The sequence below is a fragment of the Lepisosteus oculatus genome, chromosome 24 (genome assembly GCF_040954835.1).
Source record: "Lepisosteus oculatus isolate fLepOcu1 chromosome 24, fLepOcu1.hap2, whole genome shotgun sequence".
Lineage (NCBI taxonomy): Eukaryota > Metazoa > Chordata > Actinopteri > Semionotiformes > Lepisosteidae > Lepisosteus > Lepisosteus oculatus.
This window is the reverse complement of record NC_090719.1, coordinates 11,414,409-11,434,187: the sequence shown is the minus strand read 5'-3', so window position 1 is coordinate 11,434,187 and position 19,779 is coordinate 11,414,409. Positions and strand designations below refer to the sequence as shown.

At 37.7% G+C, this 19,779-nt stretch overlaps 1 protein-coding gene across 1 annotated transcript in view; it reads left to right on the top strand.

The window, feature by feature from the left end:
• Positions 1-13,403, top strand: part of pappaa (pregnancy-associated plasma protein A, pappalysin 1a) — a 211,018-nt gene extending 197,615 nt beyond the window's left edge. Inside the window, exon 22 of the mRNA XM_015367158.2 lies at positions 4,471-13,403. Within this exon, the coding sequence (XP_015222644.2) occupies positions 4,471-4,575 (105 nt within the window). The 3' untranslated portion in view covers positions 4,576-13,403. The remainder of the gene's footprint in view (positions 1-4,470) is intronic.
• The last annotated feature ends 6,376 nt before the right edge of the window (positions 13,404-19,779 follow it).

The window sequence follows — 19,779 nt, the reverse complement described above, 5'->3', positions numbered from 1 at the left end:
CATTGAATTAAGAAAAGTCTTGGAGACTGCACATTGATAAAATCAGTATTCAGATACCATTATTTTGAAATCCATTAAAAAAACAAGTTAAGACCCTCTCGGCTTTGCTTTTAGATTCAGATCCTCCTCCTGTTTCCCATTATGTTGTACAGTAGGTACACAGCGCCCCTATAGACTGGTGTGAGGTGGCTGTCAGGATAATGCCTGTTTCCATTTCCTTCTGTTCACTGAATCTCAGGAGTCCACCAGCATGAGCTCATGGTCTCCCTTCTTACATCTCTTTCTCTTTCCCATTGTGTTTCCATGGTGCTCAATGTTCCACACAAGTTACTCCTTCCCTTGTGACAGCTTTCTAACAACCTGAGATAGTAAAATGTTGTCTATTCTCCATCTTCCTCTGAACAAGTAAGGCACCATCTGGTTAAACAATGAGGCTGTGGAAAGGAGTAAATAAATAGGTTTATATGAAACACTTATCCAAGTGTGAAAACATAGACTAGATTAAAAAGAAGGCATTCCAAAACATTGAGAGAAGTCAGACCTACTGTAAATAAGAAGGGGTGTCTAAGAGTGCAACTGTGATAGATTCGTTAAGTTACCCGTATAAACATTTGTCCTGGCAAGAAATGAGTGTCTGAGAATGAAGTGCTTGCTTCTTGTACCGTCTGCTAATCTATTCATTTCTTTTTACTGTGTGCTACAACATTGTCCTTTAATCGGTAATATCTGAGAAGGTTGACTGTGTCTTTTTATGGCCTTTTTAATTAAAATCTCAATCATCTGTGATCATTTTTTTGGCAGATATCATTAACCCGAGAAATATTTCTAAAATGAGATTTATAAAAAATAAACAATGAGCAAAAATGCAGAATATTGTATGGCAGTGTTTCTCTGCGTTCCACAGCACACTGGTGCTCGATGTAACGGCAAATTGAAAATCTAGTAAAAAAGCACAAGTTTAATTCTTCTCATTAAAAGTGTAGTTTGTTTTGCTTTGCTTTGAAATTAATGTTATTTCTTGCAATATTTAAAATTGTTTGTTCTGCAGCAGGACATTTAAAATGTGCCACAAGATGGAACGTTTGGGAAACACTGGTGTAGTGCAATATACAGTAAATAAAAATGTGGTGGAATAATAATTATAATAATATATTATTGCATTTGGATGAACCATTCAATTCTGCATATTCACGGATAGGACTTAATTAAAAATAAACTGAAAATGGTGGATAAGGTAACAAAATGGTAACGGGCATTGATTTTTAGATCATGCAAGAACATTTTACATTTTGAAATGTTGAATATTTAAAAAAATAAGGTTACTTTCCTTTCAGGAAAAAAATTAGTCTCTTTAGTCCCATTAGGAACGAAAAAACAAAAAACACAAGACCTGCATAGCTGGAGATTAAGTTCAGACCACAGTTTTAAAGAATCACTTAGCACATGATGTTTCCTAATGCACATTCTCCTGCAGCCTGGGCCAAAGTCCATAACAGATTCGCAGTGACTTAAACTGATCTTTCTCTCTCTGTGTGGTGCATTCACAGGACACATCTGTTCACCTTCTGAACTGTTTCTTCCAGCTCCTGACCAGCCCTAGGCTTGTTTGGAGACTGATCTCTGACTATATAGGTTTCCAGATTTGCTTAAAACACAGAAGTGGATCGTTTAAAAGAGAATAAAATTGTCCTTTATCCTTTAAATGCCCTTCTCCAGTTTTACCTGCCTCTTAAACATAGAGGGAACCTCTAATCTAAAGAGGCAGGCAGGCAAAAAGCTTAGTGTTTATGTTTCTAAAACCTAGAGCCACTCAGATACATTATTTATTTAAAATGCTGCTGCTCACTGGCATAGCCCCATGAGAGTCAGCATCTCATGTTTGTGAAGGACAGAGGGTTCACTCACATTAAAACATTACATCATTCAGACCCTCTATGCATCAGAATAGCTCATGCAGAAGTGAAACTTCCCCAGGACAGACGCATTGTGCAAAGGTTTTACTTTTCAGCAAGGTACTTTGTCCTGATTGCTCCAGCGCAGATTATACTGTACATGGGTGACATGGGTGATGGAAGGTTGGGGAGTTATGTACCCTTAATATGCCAGGGTACCCTTAATATGCCAAATCCTACAGAAATCTGAATACAATCGAACCTGATGAGGCATTTAGCTTGATTATGGGCTTTTGCTTTATATGTGTTCTGCAGAGCAGCGCAGTGGCACTGTGATTAGCATTGCTGCCTTGTAGTGCCGAGACCCTTGGCTCAGTTCCAGACCTGGGGTTCTATCTACTGTATATGGAGTTTTATGTTTTCCCCGTGTTTGTGAGGGTTTCTTCTGATTTCCTGCCACAGTCCACAGACATATTGGTAGGATAATTCTGGGAAAATCGGCTCTAGGTGTTAGTGTGTCTGTCTGTATCTCTGCCCTGCAATGGACTGGCGTCCAACCCCTAGTGTACCCTGCCTTGTGCCCATTGCTTGCTGGGCTAGGCTCTGGCTCCATCACGACCCAGGTTCGAAAATTGAAGAATGGATGTGATCTGCAATAGCTATAGTTTTTGTGTTACTTGTGTATCAAGCATGTTTGTAGTGTTGTTGACAAAGATATATAATGGCACTGTTGTGTTGTTGTTACAGGTACAGGTATATGATGTTACTCTGAAACTATGTATGTCTACATAAACATTCTACGAAAGGGAGGGCTCACTATAATCATATATCAAAGTAGAGGAGCAGAGTTTCAGAACTTCACAGAATGTTGTTTTTTTATAGATTGAAATCTGAGAACATCATCTCCTCTGTGTAGAAGTTTTTCACAGAACAAATTGTGAAAAAATTCAAATTGGTACATCTACTCTTTTTGGTAGTGCAACTCAGTGAATCAAAGTCATACATATTCTACTGAATACAATGAAGTGGTACAGTTGTAGAAAATAAATAGGTTCTCATTTCTTTTGGAATATAGCCAACAGATAAAAATAACGGTGTCATTCCTGCAAAGGGTGTCTCACAACAAAAAGCAGAAAGAAGAGAAAGCAGTTAGAAAGAAGGAAAGCATGTCTGAATGCATCACATAGTTCACAGGTGAAACAGACGTCCTGGAGAAGCATGGCCTTACATGAACTTGTCTTCGTTTTGCATAGTTGGCCAAGGAGGCAAAGCTCACACCTTATAAAAGGGCCAATGTGTTGTTTCTGGCAAACAAACACACTAAAGAGGGGGGAAAAAAAAACAGTTCACGAGTAGTGGAAGTCTTCTAATAAAAGACGGGAGAAATCACTGAGGGAACAGGGAAATGATGTCGAGCCAGAGCTCCTTAGAGAGATGAATGAGTCTGTTTACAGCTGGGAAAATCCCGCATAGCAGCTGTAAAGCACAGGGAGGGAAAGCCTTCATGTTTGCATTAGGCAGCTAAGTTCTTCACAGTTTACAGTACTCAATGCATTGAAAGCAGCTTCAAGAGGCCACTTGTATATTGCTTCCCTCTTGTCTTGAAGGGAGTTCTGTTGTGCTTTAGTCATGACTAACCCAGACTTGTTTACAGTTTGCTGGACATGCTAGCGTGCGTTTACGCAAGAAGGAAGGGATCTGTATACGTTTACAATGCTTTGTTTTTATTGACAGCATAGCTTTTACAAATAAATGCTGTCGAGCCCTTTGTACCAAAGTGTTGACCCATTAGCTGTTTAAAGAAGGTTTTCTGTAAGGTACGCTTTTGAAATTAGATATTCCAGATGTTGCATTAAGGCAAAATCCCCAGGCAAAAAGGGTTATTTCTTCGTACATTCTGATGCATTTAACAAGGTGGCAGTCATGTAAAGTTTAACAGGTAACTATCATCAAAGGTGGTAGAGCACAGGGAAGCACTAATGGCTTTGCAAGACAGGCATGGCACCATGATGTTGGATTCACTGAGAAAAAAGCTGAACAAAGATCCCTGAGTAAGAACTGGAAATCCATCTCTGTCACTGTTACGTAGGGATGCAGTAAAAAGACTAAGAGCCTATTAAAAGGCAGACTATTATTCCACTTTTGAATGGATGCATATCAAATGAGCTCATTCCTGTTTTCCCTAATGCTCTCTGTGGGTTGCGCGTGGCTAAGTGCAGAAAGGTGAGCTTTTGCCACAGGCTAGTGTCATCTTGAGGAGAACGACACAACTGCACAGGAAATGGAGATGTTTTTTTTTCATTACTGTAACTGTGCTAGCCCCCTTTATCCCTCTCATGTTACAGAGTTTGCTCCTTACAGTTAGCATCCTTTGCTTTTCAAGAGGGAGAAAAATTGACCCCCCTACCCCCCTTTTGTCATTGTGTGGTTTTATACTTAACCGAGAGACCCAGGAAAACTGGGAGGAACACTGCTGTGGCTTTACAGCTTATAGACCACGGCGAACTCACACTGGACTGATCAACAATGCACATGGGCTCTTGACACCGTGTCTTGATATTTTCTGTTGATCTTCCAGGTGATCCCCTTTCCCATGTCCTGTGATGTTCGAGAAGACTGCGCGTGTCTGGACCCCAATGCACAGGAGAACAGCAAAGGAGCCTGGCTGCATTCCCATGGCTGAGTGAGCGACACAGGGCGGATCTCAGTTGAAGGCAGATTGGGAGAGCCAAACATTCCTTTCTACATTGCTGCTTACAGGAGGACCTCTCCACTCATACCACACCCTCACCCCTCCGCTGGTCTGCCTTTCTCCTTCTCATCAGGAAAGAACAAAAGGACTTAAGTGGGTATGAACAAAAGAGAAAAAAAACAAACGAATGAAAAAGACTTTAATGAATGAAGCAAACAATACAAAGCCTGGATAGCATGTTGTCGCCTAGTTTTGAGCCCTCTTCTAGTAGCCATTGTCGGCTGTGCTATAATCTCTTATTTTAAGACGGATGAAAGAAAAGAAAGCATCACGAAAGATGACAACCTTTGTGCCCCATCCGAAAGCGGTTGTTTATCGGTATTCTGGTTTTCGATAGGACAAAGGCGGGATAAATCAGCAAACGACCCAATAAGGAAAAGAGAGCCGCAGGCCAAACCGAAAGGGGGTTTCAGAATCTGCTGCTGAACTCCTCGCTTTTACAAAGTTTAGAATCCACTGTGACTCCGCAGGGGTCACCTTAGCTTCCTGTGCCCTCTGTCTGTGTAGGGTGGGAATAGGTTTTGTTAACGAGGAGAGACAGGGCTGACAGGGAATGGTCAGATTTCGTTGAAAGCGGATGAAGCCTTTGTTGATGGCTGGGCGTGACCAAAACCCACACGCGAGTGGACGAAAAAAAAAATCCGTTAACCGAACCGGCACTAGATGTAATTCAGCACAAGAAGATTAATAGCAGGGGAGCTGCTTTGGGTGATTTTGTTCAGCCTCTTACCTCTTAAGGACTTTGCCTTGACCCTTGGCCTTGCATGGGGCCCACCAACAGGGATGGAAGTCAGGGGTGTGAGCCCGTGGGGTCAGAGGGCACCTTTGCTGGCACTGGAAAGCTGACTCACGGTCTGGTCTGGCTGAGCTGAAAAAAACAGAAACCACACACACACAAAAAAAGGAAAGGTATCATGATAGTCAAGAATGAGAATAAGAAATGGATAAAAGGCTAAAAAAGTGAATTATAGGGGTTGTAAAAGAGAAATAGCTGTGTAAGCATGGCTGCTGCTACTGCTGCTACCTTTGCTGCTATCTGCCATATGACCAACTCTTCTGACTTTACAGGTCGTTTTAGGACAGGGTGACGACAACGCCAGACTGCAGAACGATCTGCCTTAAAGCTTACCTCTAACCTCTCATATGCACACACAGTGTGTATGTAAATAATACAAAAGTATTGGCACCCTTCACTTGAGACAGTTATTCCTTTATATGAAACTACTAACATTTATTGAAGACATCTTCTCAAAGTTTATTGAACACTGATTCACCTGCTTCAACAGCTGTATAGCGTCAAAGAGAATTAACCAAGTTCAAACAAGGGGTGTGTGGCATTGTGACGTTGTGGCTTGCTCTATTTGAAGCTTTTTATTCATCTGGAGCCTTTTCTTCTGCTGAATAGAATGAAGTGTTCACTAAACTTTGAAAATCGATAATTGATGGATGAGTGTAGTTCAATAATATACTGTATATACTTAAAAAGAGTTCCCTCTTGAGTTCCTCTCAAGTATTGAGTTAGCCATAAAACAATGGCCCCAAAACCATGTTCCCAGTGAACACACTGAAAGAGTACGGCAATACAGTCACTACAACTCTGATGACAAATGCAAAATTTTTGAAAAATAGAGCAGTTTTTAAACCTGAAACATATTAACAAGATGGCTTTGAGGGTATCATTTTGAAAACAGAACAGAAGATTGTTCTGTCACAACTTCAAATTCAATAACTCAACTTTTTGACTGTAGAAAGGTGCCTCAGAGGGAATTTCAGTGATCGTAGGGGACTCATAAAAGATAACAGATGCAGTGTTCTGGAAGTAGTGTGTGTGGGGGGGAGCTATATCATCCCTTTTAGAATGGGCTACTGGATCTTCATATTCCACGGTTACTTTGGTTAATGGCAGCCAAAGTCATATATGAATCCAAACTCATATTTTACAGTGCTGGACTCTCACTGATAACTGCATTGTGGACCTTCACCTCAGCATTTGAGTTTTCTCATCTCATTTATCAGTGTTATTCTGTTTGTATCTCTATTTTGTATAATTGCTGTTATTATTGTTTCTATTTTTTTAGTTTAATCACATTGCATATCCAAAAACCATTGTTTCTTTGGTGCTAAAATTGGTTTCATCTTTTTTTTTTTGTCTGCGTATTCGTTGTGACCTCAAGAATGTAATTGCAACGCACACCAGTAACCTCTTCAATGTAGATAGTGTAATATAAACTTTACGCGCTGATTCTGGCTTCGTTTTTGTTTCGGCACACCCCCACTTGTTAATGAGTGGTTCATTGGGGAAAGGCAGCAGATTCTCTCAACAGTGTCTGTGTATGTCAGCAAAGGTTTCCTTTACAGCCTGGGGCAATTCATACTGCCTATGATCTCTCCTCTCATTCATGCTTGTATGAAGTGACCGTGAATTTCAGACAAGTTGTATTCCAGTCACTCTTGTACTTGGCTCAATAATGCACTGCATCTTGTTGTCATGTAATGAATCTATTAATATAGCTCCTGCTTCAACAATGCCTTGACGTTTTAGAACCACATCCCTCAAAGTTGTGGGGAATCAATTCACAATATCTGAAAGCCATCCTTCTAACCCTCTGCAGTGTTGAAAGGGTCCTTATGTGCATTATGGTACCATACATGCTGTTTAGAGAATGTGTCAGGCAGCAAATTCTTACATGGCATCTATTGCTCAGTTAACAATACTTCTCTTCATCTTTCTCGACTTTGACTTCCCTTCCATTTCTGCATTGAAAATCAAAAGTGTGCAAATGAGGCGATGACAACATCCAGCAGTAAGGAGACTATATCATTGCAGCGGACAGAACCTGCACCTTTGATAGAAGAAGGAAGATACAGTTGTGTGGAAAAAGCAGAGCCACCAACCTGTAGCACAGTAGCACATAGCAACACAGCTTCCCAATGGCAGTTCTGAGTTTTTCCTTTGACTTATCCTACATTTCCCGTATTTCTGGCTGAATTTTCATGTTATTATGTTATGCATCAGCCCCATTATCTTTATTATGCCAGGCTTAACATGCGTTCACTTTGGTTAAGCAGAAACACTCCTATTCCTCGTTTCAGCCTCCAAATTATGCACTGTAGCAAGTCTGAAATGTCATCAAAAAGCATCTATGCATTGTTCACAGGCTACTGTAGTGTCAGCGAATGTGATCTTTCCCTTTGCCTGTACTCCATCCTTTGGCGTTGAGCAATTGCTCTGCGGACGTCTGGCAAGTGTGAATGCTTTTTAGGGTACTTCATTGCTGGTAGATGCAAGGTATGCAGTTTGGTTGTTTTTTTTTTAGGAATCGCAGGATGATTAAGAGGTTTCTGAAAAGAAACAGCCATCTCTTATATTATTCACATAGAGCCTCAAGACTCTCTCCCACCACATTCATTCTTGTAAAGAACCTGTTGGACTGCTCAACACAGAACCATTGATCAGCTTTTTACATTGCGGAGCTTTGCTGCCTAGCATACTTTAGAAGTTAGTTGAGTATTATTTTTTTTTATGCGCTCAAAGGTCTCCCACCCTGTTTGCAGAGCTATACTTGTAGTTAATTGCAGCACCACAGCTGTATGCACTTTGAGACCACCAGAAACTAATTCTTTCAACAGTGTCACTTCTTGGGCTGTTACACACCTTCCACAAGCTTCAAACAGGACAATTTCAAGTATTGCTGGCCTCCTCCGACCTCTCTTCCTCTCTTCTCTATAATCTGGTTATAACTGTCGGTTCTTGTAGGTTTTTACCTGTGTTATTAAGAAAACTTCTTGCTGCAACATATTATCATTGAAAACAAGGCTGTGCAGGAGATGCATAGACCAGTGAGAGAATCTTTAAGAAATGCTTCATAAATAATATAAAGAAAGCAAAAAATAATACAAAATATAGAGAGTAGGCAGAAAACTTGTGGTTTTCTATAGGTGTAAAAGACATTTTGTAATGTCAGTTTTGTGCATAGTATTAGGTCCAGACAGAAGAAATGAGGTGAAATGTGTTTTCAGAAGTGTTTTTTTGTTATAAACTGTACTTATATTTAATCAGTATTTGTAATGACCTCAGTTACTGCACTTGTTTTCTTTGTACAGTCATAAAAAATGAAAAAAAAAATTCTTTACAAAAAGCTGCTATAGTCAGACAGGTAATTTTAAAACGAAAAAACAGTTTTTTATATTTTTTTTTCACTTATTTTTTTTCTTTTGATGTTGCTTTTATTTCCCTAAGCTTTGCACTCGTAAAATATAGTTTAGAGAGAAAAAACCAATCAAACTTGGAGAAAAGAGTAGTGCCTCCCCCCCACCTCAATAAAAGAAAGAAGAAACAATCAGATGGGAATAGCTGCTTTTTTCAAATGAAAGCCAGCAAAACGAGGACATGTGGACTGAAAATGGATGGCTAGATGAAAAGACAACATACAACAAATGCATTATCTCTTTGGGTAAAAATTCAAATCTGAAACGGAGTACTTCCCAAACAAAAAATCTCTTTCATGCATGATTCTCACACTGTGTAAAACTGGTAGGTCAAGAGCTTTGGCAAATAATTGCAAATAACTTATTTTTTTGTTATTTAGCTCTGAAAATAATGTATTATGTGATAGTTAATCCATATGTGCTTTTTTGTTAATATTGTCAAATTATATGTAATTGTATGCAAAACTATTGCTGCTTTCTACTCGAGTATTAATGGGGAGGGAGTACATAAACTATAACCATTATACAGTACCAGCTGCATTACATTGGAACAGAAGCATTCAAAAGGCATTCTCATTTTTAATAATGAAAGGACTCTGGGACAACAGCCACACAACCAACCTGCTCTTTCTTTAAGTGATGGAAATCAAATTCTTTTTTTAGTGTTTTAAGAGACAGCAAATACAGGATTCCTTCATGAATGCGCATGAAGAAGTGTTAATTCTGGACCAGTCTGCTAACAAGCTCTTTGTTTTCCTCTTGGTGTCCAGTCTTTTCAAGGATCCCTGTTCTTTAACTTGTCTGCAAATCTACAAACCAAAACTGTGATCTGTCAGAGTGGAAATGTACTCACTATGTGACTGCTCTTGTGAAACACAACACATTGTACTTTGTTGATCAGAATGCTTTTTTTAATGATTAGCATTATTGTTGATGTTGTTGTTATTATTTTTATCCTACTTGGGGCACCTTACAGAAGCCATGAAAAACAAATTAAAATCAAATGAAGTTCTGATTAAATGTTTTAAAAAATGTAACAGTCTACTGTATCACCACAGTATCCTTTTTGCTGTACCTCATGCCTGTAATTTGTGCTGCTTCTGTTTTAGCTATTTTAGTAATTTAAGTCTCCTAGCAATATATAATGGTGTAAATAGTAGAATTATTTATTGAGAATGTCATCCTTTTTGTTGTTTTTTTTATTTATATTTACACAATGTTCATCTAAGTTATTTTTACAATGCCTTTGTTAACAGACTTACTTGGTGTGAGAGCATTTCAGAACCATCCTTTCTGTTTCTCTTTGGACATATCTCCCTCGCTTTTTCTTCTCATAAACTCCAGGTCTAACCTTACTGCAAAAAATGGGATTTTTAACATTAGAACATAATGTTTTGCCACTGTTGTGTACTGCTCTTTCCTAAAATGAAGTTTAAAAGCACTCAGCCCCCTCATCTTATGGAGGCCTAATGGAATGTAGCAGTATCTGTTTATGTTTTAGATTAGTAAAGAAATATATATCTTTTAGAACTTGTATTTGAGTGTAACCATCATTTCTTTCCTTATTTAGCCATATAAAGCTTTTCCACATATGTAAAAAATACAGTATCTGATATATACACAGGCTACATCAGAACATATGTCAGCATCTATGCAAAAACAGTAATTCATAAAAAATGCTGTGCAATTTATTTCAAGAAAATCAGTTCAAAAAATTAAATTGGTTTGGTCTTGACAGAATCGCTCAATATAAACCCTAAGTTTCTTGTAAATTTATGTTAAAAGTACATGAGAATGATACTTTAAATGCAAAGTTTGTGACGGAACTAATTTCTATTTACACATGACACAGTTTGTGTAATAGTAAGTGCTGTGAGATGTCTTCCCAATTAGGAAGTTTCTCAATTTCTGCAGATTGCAAAGAGGTAGGGGCACTTGTATCTCTTCTGTTGTTGATCAGTGTTCATGGATTGTTAATATTGTTCCTGATGGAGTTTCCCATTTTTTTACTCTGTCCAAAAAGGTCTTCGGTGTTTTGTGTTTACAGATGTCTTCTGGATAGACTTGTCTCCCACAGAGGCCATGTGGATATTTGTCCACACATCTCAATATCCCTAACCCAAGTCCATTTTACAGCTCTGTGTTTTGTTTCCAGCTCTGTAGATCTGCATAGTCTCACTGAATAGGTAACAACTATTGCTACATGCTTTTCCATTAGTGTTAAACTAATGGTACTCAAAATGTAGGTCTTTTTTGGTGAAATAAAAGGTCATGAACAATTGTATTAGGACTACATTTAAAACTAGTGGTCTGAGAAATTATAATTGTATTTCAAGGCAGTTATTGTTCTGATGACATTAGGTGTTATGCTTTTAAAACAGATTTAGATTTGAATTAACTTTTCATAACCTGATAATTATCTTAACAAGTATTTAGGAATTCAAGTTCCCCTAGGAGGGTCTGTCTTATTATATATATATTCTAAAATATAGTTTCCAAGCTAGGAATCCATCTGTTTCAGTGCCCAAATTCACAGTCTCTTCAGTTGTGAAACGGTGTTCCTCTGCTTAATTGCAAAAGCTTTATAAAGATTTATCTTACTGTAGTGTTAGCTTAATAGTTGCAGAGTCTCAGAGTGCTTGTCAAGTTTTGGAGACCTTCTGAAGCAGCCGAAATCAAAAGAATAAAGGAGTTTGGAGGTCTCACCTTTGCCCTCTGAGGAATGCAATTGGGCATCACTAAACTAATTTAACTAAACTGGGCTTTCTTTGAGGGGAAACCCAGAAGAGGAAGGACATAATTACTAGGCTTTTCCCCTCATGGTTTGGATTCAGTGACATTGGAGGAGTCACCTGTTCTGTGAAAAAAAAGAGATGCTACCAATCTGTTTAACTGGTTGCCTAATTTGACTTTCATACGACGTACTAGTCCTAGCGCCAATTTAGATGTTTTCAGTTTCTAATGTGTCAAGATCTTTGCAATATACGAGTATTCGATTTGCTTGAGATACGAAATCCGAATGTAACAGCATAAACATATATACATTCAAAATTAGAGTAGAAAAGGGAGACAGGATAATGCTTATTTGTAAGTTATTGTACAATTACAGATTTTCCCAAATCAGACAATTGATTTTAATTTCCTTCATTTCTGTCCATTCAAGCAAAAAATTATTTCAATCTACTCGCTGCTCAGAAAGTTCTTATCTTGGATGAGCTGTGGCAGTAAAGATAAAAAGGTACTCTGAAGGAGCAATGGCTTCTCACAACAATGGCAAAATATTGAAATTCCACAGAACAAAGTTTAAAATATGCTTTTTGAATGTATTGTCTCTTGTGTTTTTCCTAAGAATGTTACTTCACACTACCAGTCAATACAATTAAATCTATCAAATAAGACTAAACAAGCTTAGTAAAATGTAACAGTTTATGTGGTCTCAAAGGTTTTGCCTCTCAGTTTTTATTTTAAAAAATGAAAGTGCAGTCACATATGTTTTGCTTGGATTAGCACAAAAACACAAATTAAAAATAATTACAACAGTTCAGTGTAACTTGTCTTTCAAAGTAACAGCAAAATTGGAGAAGCTCTGTTTATCACTGGAATAAAAACACTGTTAATTCTGGTAATTTATTCAGAAATAAATATTTTCATGTTCAACATTTTACTGTACATGGGTCACCAACATAATAATAAGAATTTAACTTAAATTATTTCTCATTACATTAAAATAGTTTAAAAGTATCAAATTAGTCATCTTAATTCAATATAGTTATATTTTGTAGAAAATCACAGAGGCCTTTTGTTTACGATTTAATGGATCTCTCATCAGAACTGATGCATCCATTGTTCGTGCTATTTCAAGCCATTAAAGGCATTTCCCATTTTTAAAAAAAGAAGTTTCCTTAACAGAAAGGTAAGATTTTTATTGTACTGAAAAGTGTCAACACTTTATTGTTACTGAAAAAAAGTTACCTCCCCCGGACGTGTTGGTAGAATGTTCTAGAATCTTTGTGCTGTCCCGTTTTGCTTTTGTGCTGTTGACAGTAACTGTTATATTTTGCTTTTTTAAAATGGTCTTTCCCCCTTTTGCTTTGTGAAACTGCACTGAATGTACACAACCCAGGCCTCAACTCCCTCCAAGCACCACATCCCCCTTATAACACAAGTTTCCAGTCCTGGAATATTCCTGCTTTTTGATTGGGCAGGGGGTTAGATCTGTCCTTTACACTGTTAAGGTATTCACACGCACTGTTTAAACTTGTGGAATCCACTCTGTTCAATCCATACCCACAATGCACTGTGTTGGGCACTTACCACAATCGTGTTTTGTGTTTGTATTTTTACTTTAACTTTATTATTTTTATTATTATGTTGTTTTATTATTTTCACAGCTGCATATGTTATTTTTGGTGCTCTGGTTTTTCACAAAACAGACATCTGGTGTACTGTATATTTTCTTAGGTTCCTCAAAATGATTAGCAAAAGGAATAAAATGTTACTTTTCCTGTTATGTATTGTTTAGAAATAAAACACTGGTTAAGTAAAAGTGAGCAGTTTGTCATTGACTTTTTCTGTTTTCTCGTGGGAGCACACTGATTTTCCTTCCTCTCTTTCCTAGTATACTGAGGAAATTACATCTGATCCTTTTAGCAATCTAGATATGGTAAGGTTATTTTATCGTGTACTGTGGGAATGAAGCAGACAGAGTCACTTGCCCTCCAAATGTTTAAAGTCTAAATGGTGTCCATCTTTTACAATTGTCGAGTGTATTAAATTTAAAAAAGTTGCTTTAGACTAGGCGGTTTCTTAGGGGAAAACCTCATACAGGAATCTGAAGAACATATTTCCTCTCGAAAAATAATTTTAACCATGCAGCACCAGAACACACTACTTCTTGAATGTCCTGGGAACTGTCCCACAGGTATACACACTTGTACCATCAAGGACTCCGTAAGCAACAAAAAAAAAGAGAAACTTCTGTTTATTTTCTACAACCGAAACATGGACCCTCCTAGAAGACCAAATAGTCACTGTTGATTGATAAAACATTCTGTTCAGCAGAAATGTTAGCTGTTAATGTGACTAGACTTCACTCAGCTCTACAGTATGTTCATGTGATGCACTGTACTTACTGAGCAAAGTGGCCTGTGGTGAAACCAGCCAGATAAGAACACTATGTCAATCAAAACAGAATCCAGGGGGCTTCTAGAGAGAAAAGCACCTGCCTTCAGGATGTGAAAAGGTGTGACATGATGCCCGAGACGTACTGTATATGGTTTTAGGTTTAAGCCACAAGCTGCCATTGTTAATGTACTACACAGGGAACCGGTTTTGGTGGACTTTGCATATAGGTGGGGAGTCCTTTCTCAGGCTTCTTTGCAACAATCTGTACATTGTTTTGTATTTTCAGCTCCACTTTCTATCCTTTTACATGTGACATGGAAGTGCCAGCAGGCCACAGTAACTTAACGCCGATTCCATCAGAAAGAACTCTGCAAAGGTATAGTGTAGTGCAATTTCATTTCTTAAATATTAGAGTACTCTTGCATTGAATTATCAATGCTTTGTTTTATTTATTTTTTTATCAGATTGAAACACACTGGAAAAATATAAGATGCTTATCATTTCATATAATTAATTATGAGACTCACTTTGTGGGTCAAATTAGCCAATGAGAGACTCTGAGAAAAGGAAAAGTCAGCCTGTGTCAATAAAAAAAATAAAAAAACAATTGCCTAAACATATTCGTTGACTTCGGAAATGTAACCCCCCTGTTGATGAGGCCAAGGAAGAACTTAAAGGCCTTATACTGTATGTTAAAATGAAGATTTGTTTTTGGAGTAATAAGACCTGTTAAATGTTACTTTGAGGTGTCCTTGGCATGCTAGAAATTGAGCTACTGAGTTCTCGAGCAGATGTAATGTTCCGTGACTGGAAAGAAACTCTGACACTGTAAATGTAATAATATTTACTGTGGAAAGAGCAAGCAAAAAAAAAAGTACATTTTCCAAGAGATAGAGCAAGGGGCTTGGACACAAAATAATGGAACCGATTGTACTTTAAGCTCAATACAAAACCAACTATTTTCACCAAGAATAATTTGATCCATTTTAAGTTACTACAGAAAGCTAAAAAAGTCTGAGATAATCACTATTACTTAAAGATCTCTAGTTACCTTCTCAAGATTGGCTAAATTTATATTCTAAATGTATACAAGGTTAGAGTGCAGAACTGTTTTAGCATCCAGCACCAAATGATTTGGCAACAAAATGTTATTTTTTCTTCATATTTTGCAGTGTAGGATTAAACTGCTCTACTTGTTCCGACATTATTTGTGGTAAAGGTAATTTATCAATACTTCTTTATATACTGTAATACTGTATTAATCTCAACCTCAGTTTGTTGCTAAGAATATACTTTATTAGAATTCCCACCTAACAAAGGAGTATTACTTAAGTGGTATTATAATTTGGAAATTATAGTTCAGTAATGCCAATTCAACACCATAGAGTAGTTTCAAATATTCAAGCATTAACAACATCCAAGAATCGGCTGCATTGTGAATGTTTATTTAATAAATATTTTAGCTCAAACCCCACTGAGAGAGAGGAGTTTACCAAGTGGTAACTGCAAAGTGGAGTTGGGGTTGAAGGAAGGTGCATGAGAAATTCGGAAAAGAGTTGTTTCCATCAGATAGATATAGCTAATTTTGGTAATGATTATGATTAGGAAACGTTGGGTGAGTCTAAGTTATCATTATCCCTCCTGAACTCCTGTTAATAACTTCCATTTTGCCCATTTCATTTACCCTTATACAGAGTTTGAGTAGAAAAACCATGCAACTCATTTCACAGACTAACATGACAATAAACTGTAACATGCATTTAATTGTGCTATTTACTGCGCTCTGTACATCAAATGTACAATTTTAAAAACATGAAACACTGAGTTTTTTTTTCCAGTATTAGTTTGAGAATGAAAGACGAATGCAGCCATGCCAGAGACTTAGACATCTGAAAAATAAGTTAAGGAATGCTAGTGTGTGCATGTCTGTGTCTGTATCAGTGTGTGCCCTACGATGGACTGGCATCCTGTCCAGGGTGTATCCTGCCTTGTGCTTATTGCTTGCTTGGTGCTTAGGGTCATAGGGGTGCCAGGATAAGCCACAAGTTCAACAATTGGTTCTGGAAAGTCGATACAGTATATGAGGGCACTGATGTTCCAGGTCCCAAACTGTAACACTCAATCGTGTTTTTTGAATGTAGCAAGATAATCGCTCTGGACACAGCTATGTAGCCAATAGAAATGAACAGAGTGGACACTGTGCGGCGTTTTGCATATTTTTGTTTGTTGTGTCTCTCAGGATCAAACGATGGCCTGTATTGTTTTGTGTTGTTTTAAGCTGCAAATGTTAACGTGAGGAGAAAAAAAGCATTTTATAATGAACCCTAAGAATCAGGCCCTATGTTTCCTATTTTTAGAAGTAATGTTATGACATCAAACACGTGCTGCTATTTCTCCTTATTGTAATACTAAGTGAAATGACAAACAGGACTAAAAAGTAAATCCATTAAACTAATAACCATTGTTCTGCTGCATAATGGAAAATGGTTACAGTACGTATTTACTGAGTTTCCAATTGATTACAAAAAAATTATAAAGGAATACTACATGGAGCAGCACAGTGGTACATTGGTTAGCGCTGTAGCCTTCCTCCCACAGTCGAAAAACATACTATATGGTAGATTTATTGGCTTCTGGGAAAATTGGCCCTGTTGTGAATGTGTACATCCTGTGTGTCACTGGCATCCCTTCAAGAGTGTGTCCTGCCTTGCAACCCAGCGCATGCAGGGATAGGCCCCGGATCTCATCACAACCCTGTCTTGGATAAAATGGCTTGAGATGGATCGATGTATTTATAGTAAACAAAGTTGGTGAGCCAGGGCTAATCTCCACACCCAAATGCGAACCAAATTCGAATTCACGTGACAGAAAAAAAAACGTACTAAATGTCTAAAGCATATTCCACTAGTTTTAGTGTAATGTAACTGGCTGAGGAAACAACAACCGGCACACGAAGACAGGGCTGATAGGCCCGCTTTTCATAAGGAATGAGCCAGGGAGCAGCTGTAACAGTAAAGTTAGGGTAGAAGGAGGAGGGAAAGACAGCAGCACAAAAACAAACACCATTTGCTGCAATATTAATACATCTCAGTATATATTATGGCATGTTGATATTAATATTAATAAACCTGTTTCTTTACAGTGGAGCTGGAGTTCTATTACAATATGTCAGGTTTGGAAAGAGCCTAATTATAGGAGCTTAATAAGTATAAGTAATGTGTATGAACAACTGACACAAGGAGCTTTTAAAGGGGTCGAAGATACTGTTGATTACAAAGGTGGAGGGGTGCCAACACAGAACTGTACTTCACAATGTTCCTTTCTGCTTCTTAATTTTGGCAGTACACTCCCTTCATAAGTTTTGTATAATTTAAATGTCAACGTTGTGCTGTACCAGCATTAAGAATACTGGATTGGATTTCTGCCCAGCCCTGAACTAGTGGTGCATGCAAGACTCCAGCAGTTCTAAGGGTTAAGACAGAAAGCTGAAACTGTAAAAGAAGTGCCAGGTCATATATTCCTAAAGAGGCTGAGAGCTTAGGATGCAGAAAGAGACTTAAATAATGAACTGTGCAAGTTCATCACCATTCAAGTTTTTTTTTTCCATGAACACATCTCTGCTACTTCTCTATTTGTCCGTCTTTAAGTCTTTTAATCAAATAACAGTGATGGAATGGGCAGTATAAAAAGGTTAGAAATAGCCATACAGTATTTGATATTAACTTCAAAACATATCTATATAATAGTAGATCTTGTTTCGAATAGTAGAACAATTGGTGTTCATTCTCTGACATCATCATAGTTTAAATGAGTGTCCACTGTCTAATTTTTACATCTCTGACATGCACAGAAAGCAGTAGTCCAGCTTCATAGAAGATGTATCTACACCTGTATCAGTAAAGACATAATGCTTATAAAAGGAGAAGGAAAACTCCTCCCAGATTTGGTTGGGTTTTCCCTTTTCTTTTCAAATGTAATCTCGTTCTGTATTGTATGTTTTACCCTTTCACTTTAAATTTAGTTTGATAGAATTGACGTCTAATTTCTCAGGTTCATAGAACTCATCACATATTGCTCGTGGCCAAATGATTGACTTTTTTGCCTCTGTTATGTTTCCTTTTATTATATCTACAATTGCTTTTTGTATTTTTCCACCACTTTTTTTATTATTGTTCTTCCTGAGAGAAAAATGAATCCCTTACTGACAAATGCTTCTGTAACCATTTTTATTACTGAGGTTAGCCTTGCTTTAGAGGAAGACGTCACAGATAATCATGTTTTCAGCTTTCAATTAGCTTAACAACATCCAGATTTATTCTGCTAATTGAAATTGATCACATATTTGAAGTAAGTTGACCAAGACTGCTCAACACAGGAAATCAATACAAGAAATCAAAGCATCTGGTCTGTGTTTGAATTAAATTATCTGCAGTCAACTTCAACTGTGAAAAACAATCTGTACAACTAAAAAGAAGAAAGTTTTATGGAGATCCATTACCCATTAATTAAAGCTAGTTCTTGTCAAACTGTTCAGTGTTCTGTCGCTATTACCTGGTACATTGTGTCCTTTTGAAGATAAGGAATTGTAAATAAAATTGTAAAAGTATGAACATCAAAGTGGATTTCTTTTAATCTGTTACAGAACGCATTCAGTACTGAAGTTATTGTAAGCCCTTACAAGTGGTTAATTTATTTAATCCTAATGTCACAGGTTCAACATATCCTTTCAGTGTAAACTGTGGGGTCTAATTTTCCTTGCTGATTATGATGATTAGTGATATTGCAGTATCTGAAGGGATTCAGATTGTTCTGTTTCACATTTTGGGAACTGCAATGGACAGAAACATTATGCAAAGCACTTTTCTGAAGAGCACATAAATTAGGATGCAGCTTGCAGATGTAAAGAGGATGGAATTTGTGTTTTCACATCTCGCAGTGCCTTTTTTCAGGACAAAGGTGGAAAGCAGAGCTTCTGACAGACGTTTTGGAGGAAGGTTAGATCCAAATCTCCAACACTTCCTCTCGCCTACAAATACACTGCAGGTCTTCTCTACAGGACGTCCCTTCACATATCTCTCTTGTACCCCTCCTGCCTCCTCACCTACAACCTTGCAGCTACTCCTTAGCTTATAACTTGGAATAGTGAGGTGTTTTGGGCAACCTTATACTCATGGCTAGACTTCCATTCTCTCAGTTAGCTGAGTTCTACATATTTCATTCCTCTTTTGCATTCCTTACCAGACTACTAAATTACCTTTACTGCAGCTACATCAGTGGTTGCCAGTCTTGGTCCCAATGGGATCTACACTTCAGTGATGGATGACACTGGCCTCTCCCTATATAAATATATCTTGTTTGATCCTCTGGGATGAAAAGATCTATGTAAATGCAATTCATTATTTGCAATACAAATACACATTGCGATCCTATAAAGAGAAGATGCAACATGAAGTTGCAAGGAAGAAGCAATGTACAGTACAGTATGCAGTAAAAGAACAGATTTCTGTGTAGCAAGCTCTTGTACTCATACAGTATTGATGTGATGCACTAATACTTAACACTAATACTTCAAAAGAAAATGTGGTTGTAGTTGTCCGGTCTGGACACGGCAGATACCATACCTGCGATTGTTTTGATCTGTATTACAACAAATTAAGACAGCTGCTTTCGAGATTTACTGTCTCGTGGTAAGCGTTCATCTTGTGTCTTCCTTTAGACCAGGGTCAAAGCACATTGTGGGCTATTTTGAGATGAAGATACCAGTGAATGTAGCAAGAGAAAGGTAAGGTAAGGTGAATGTTG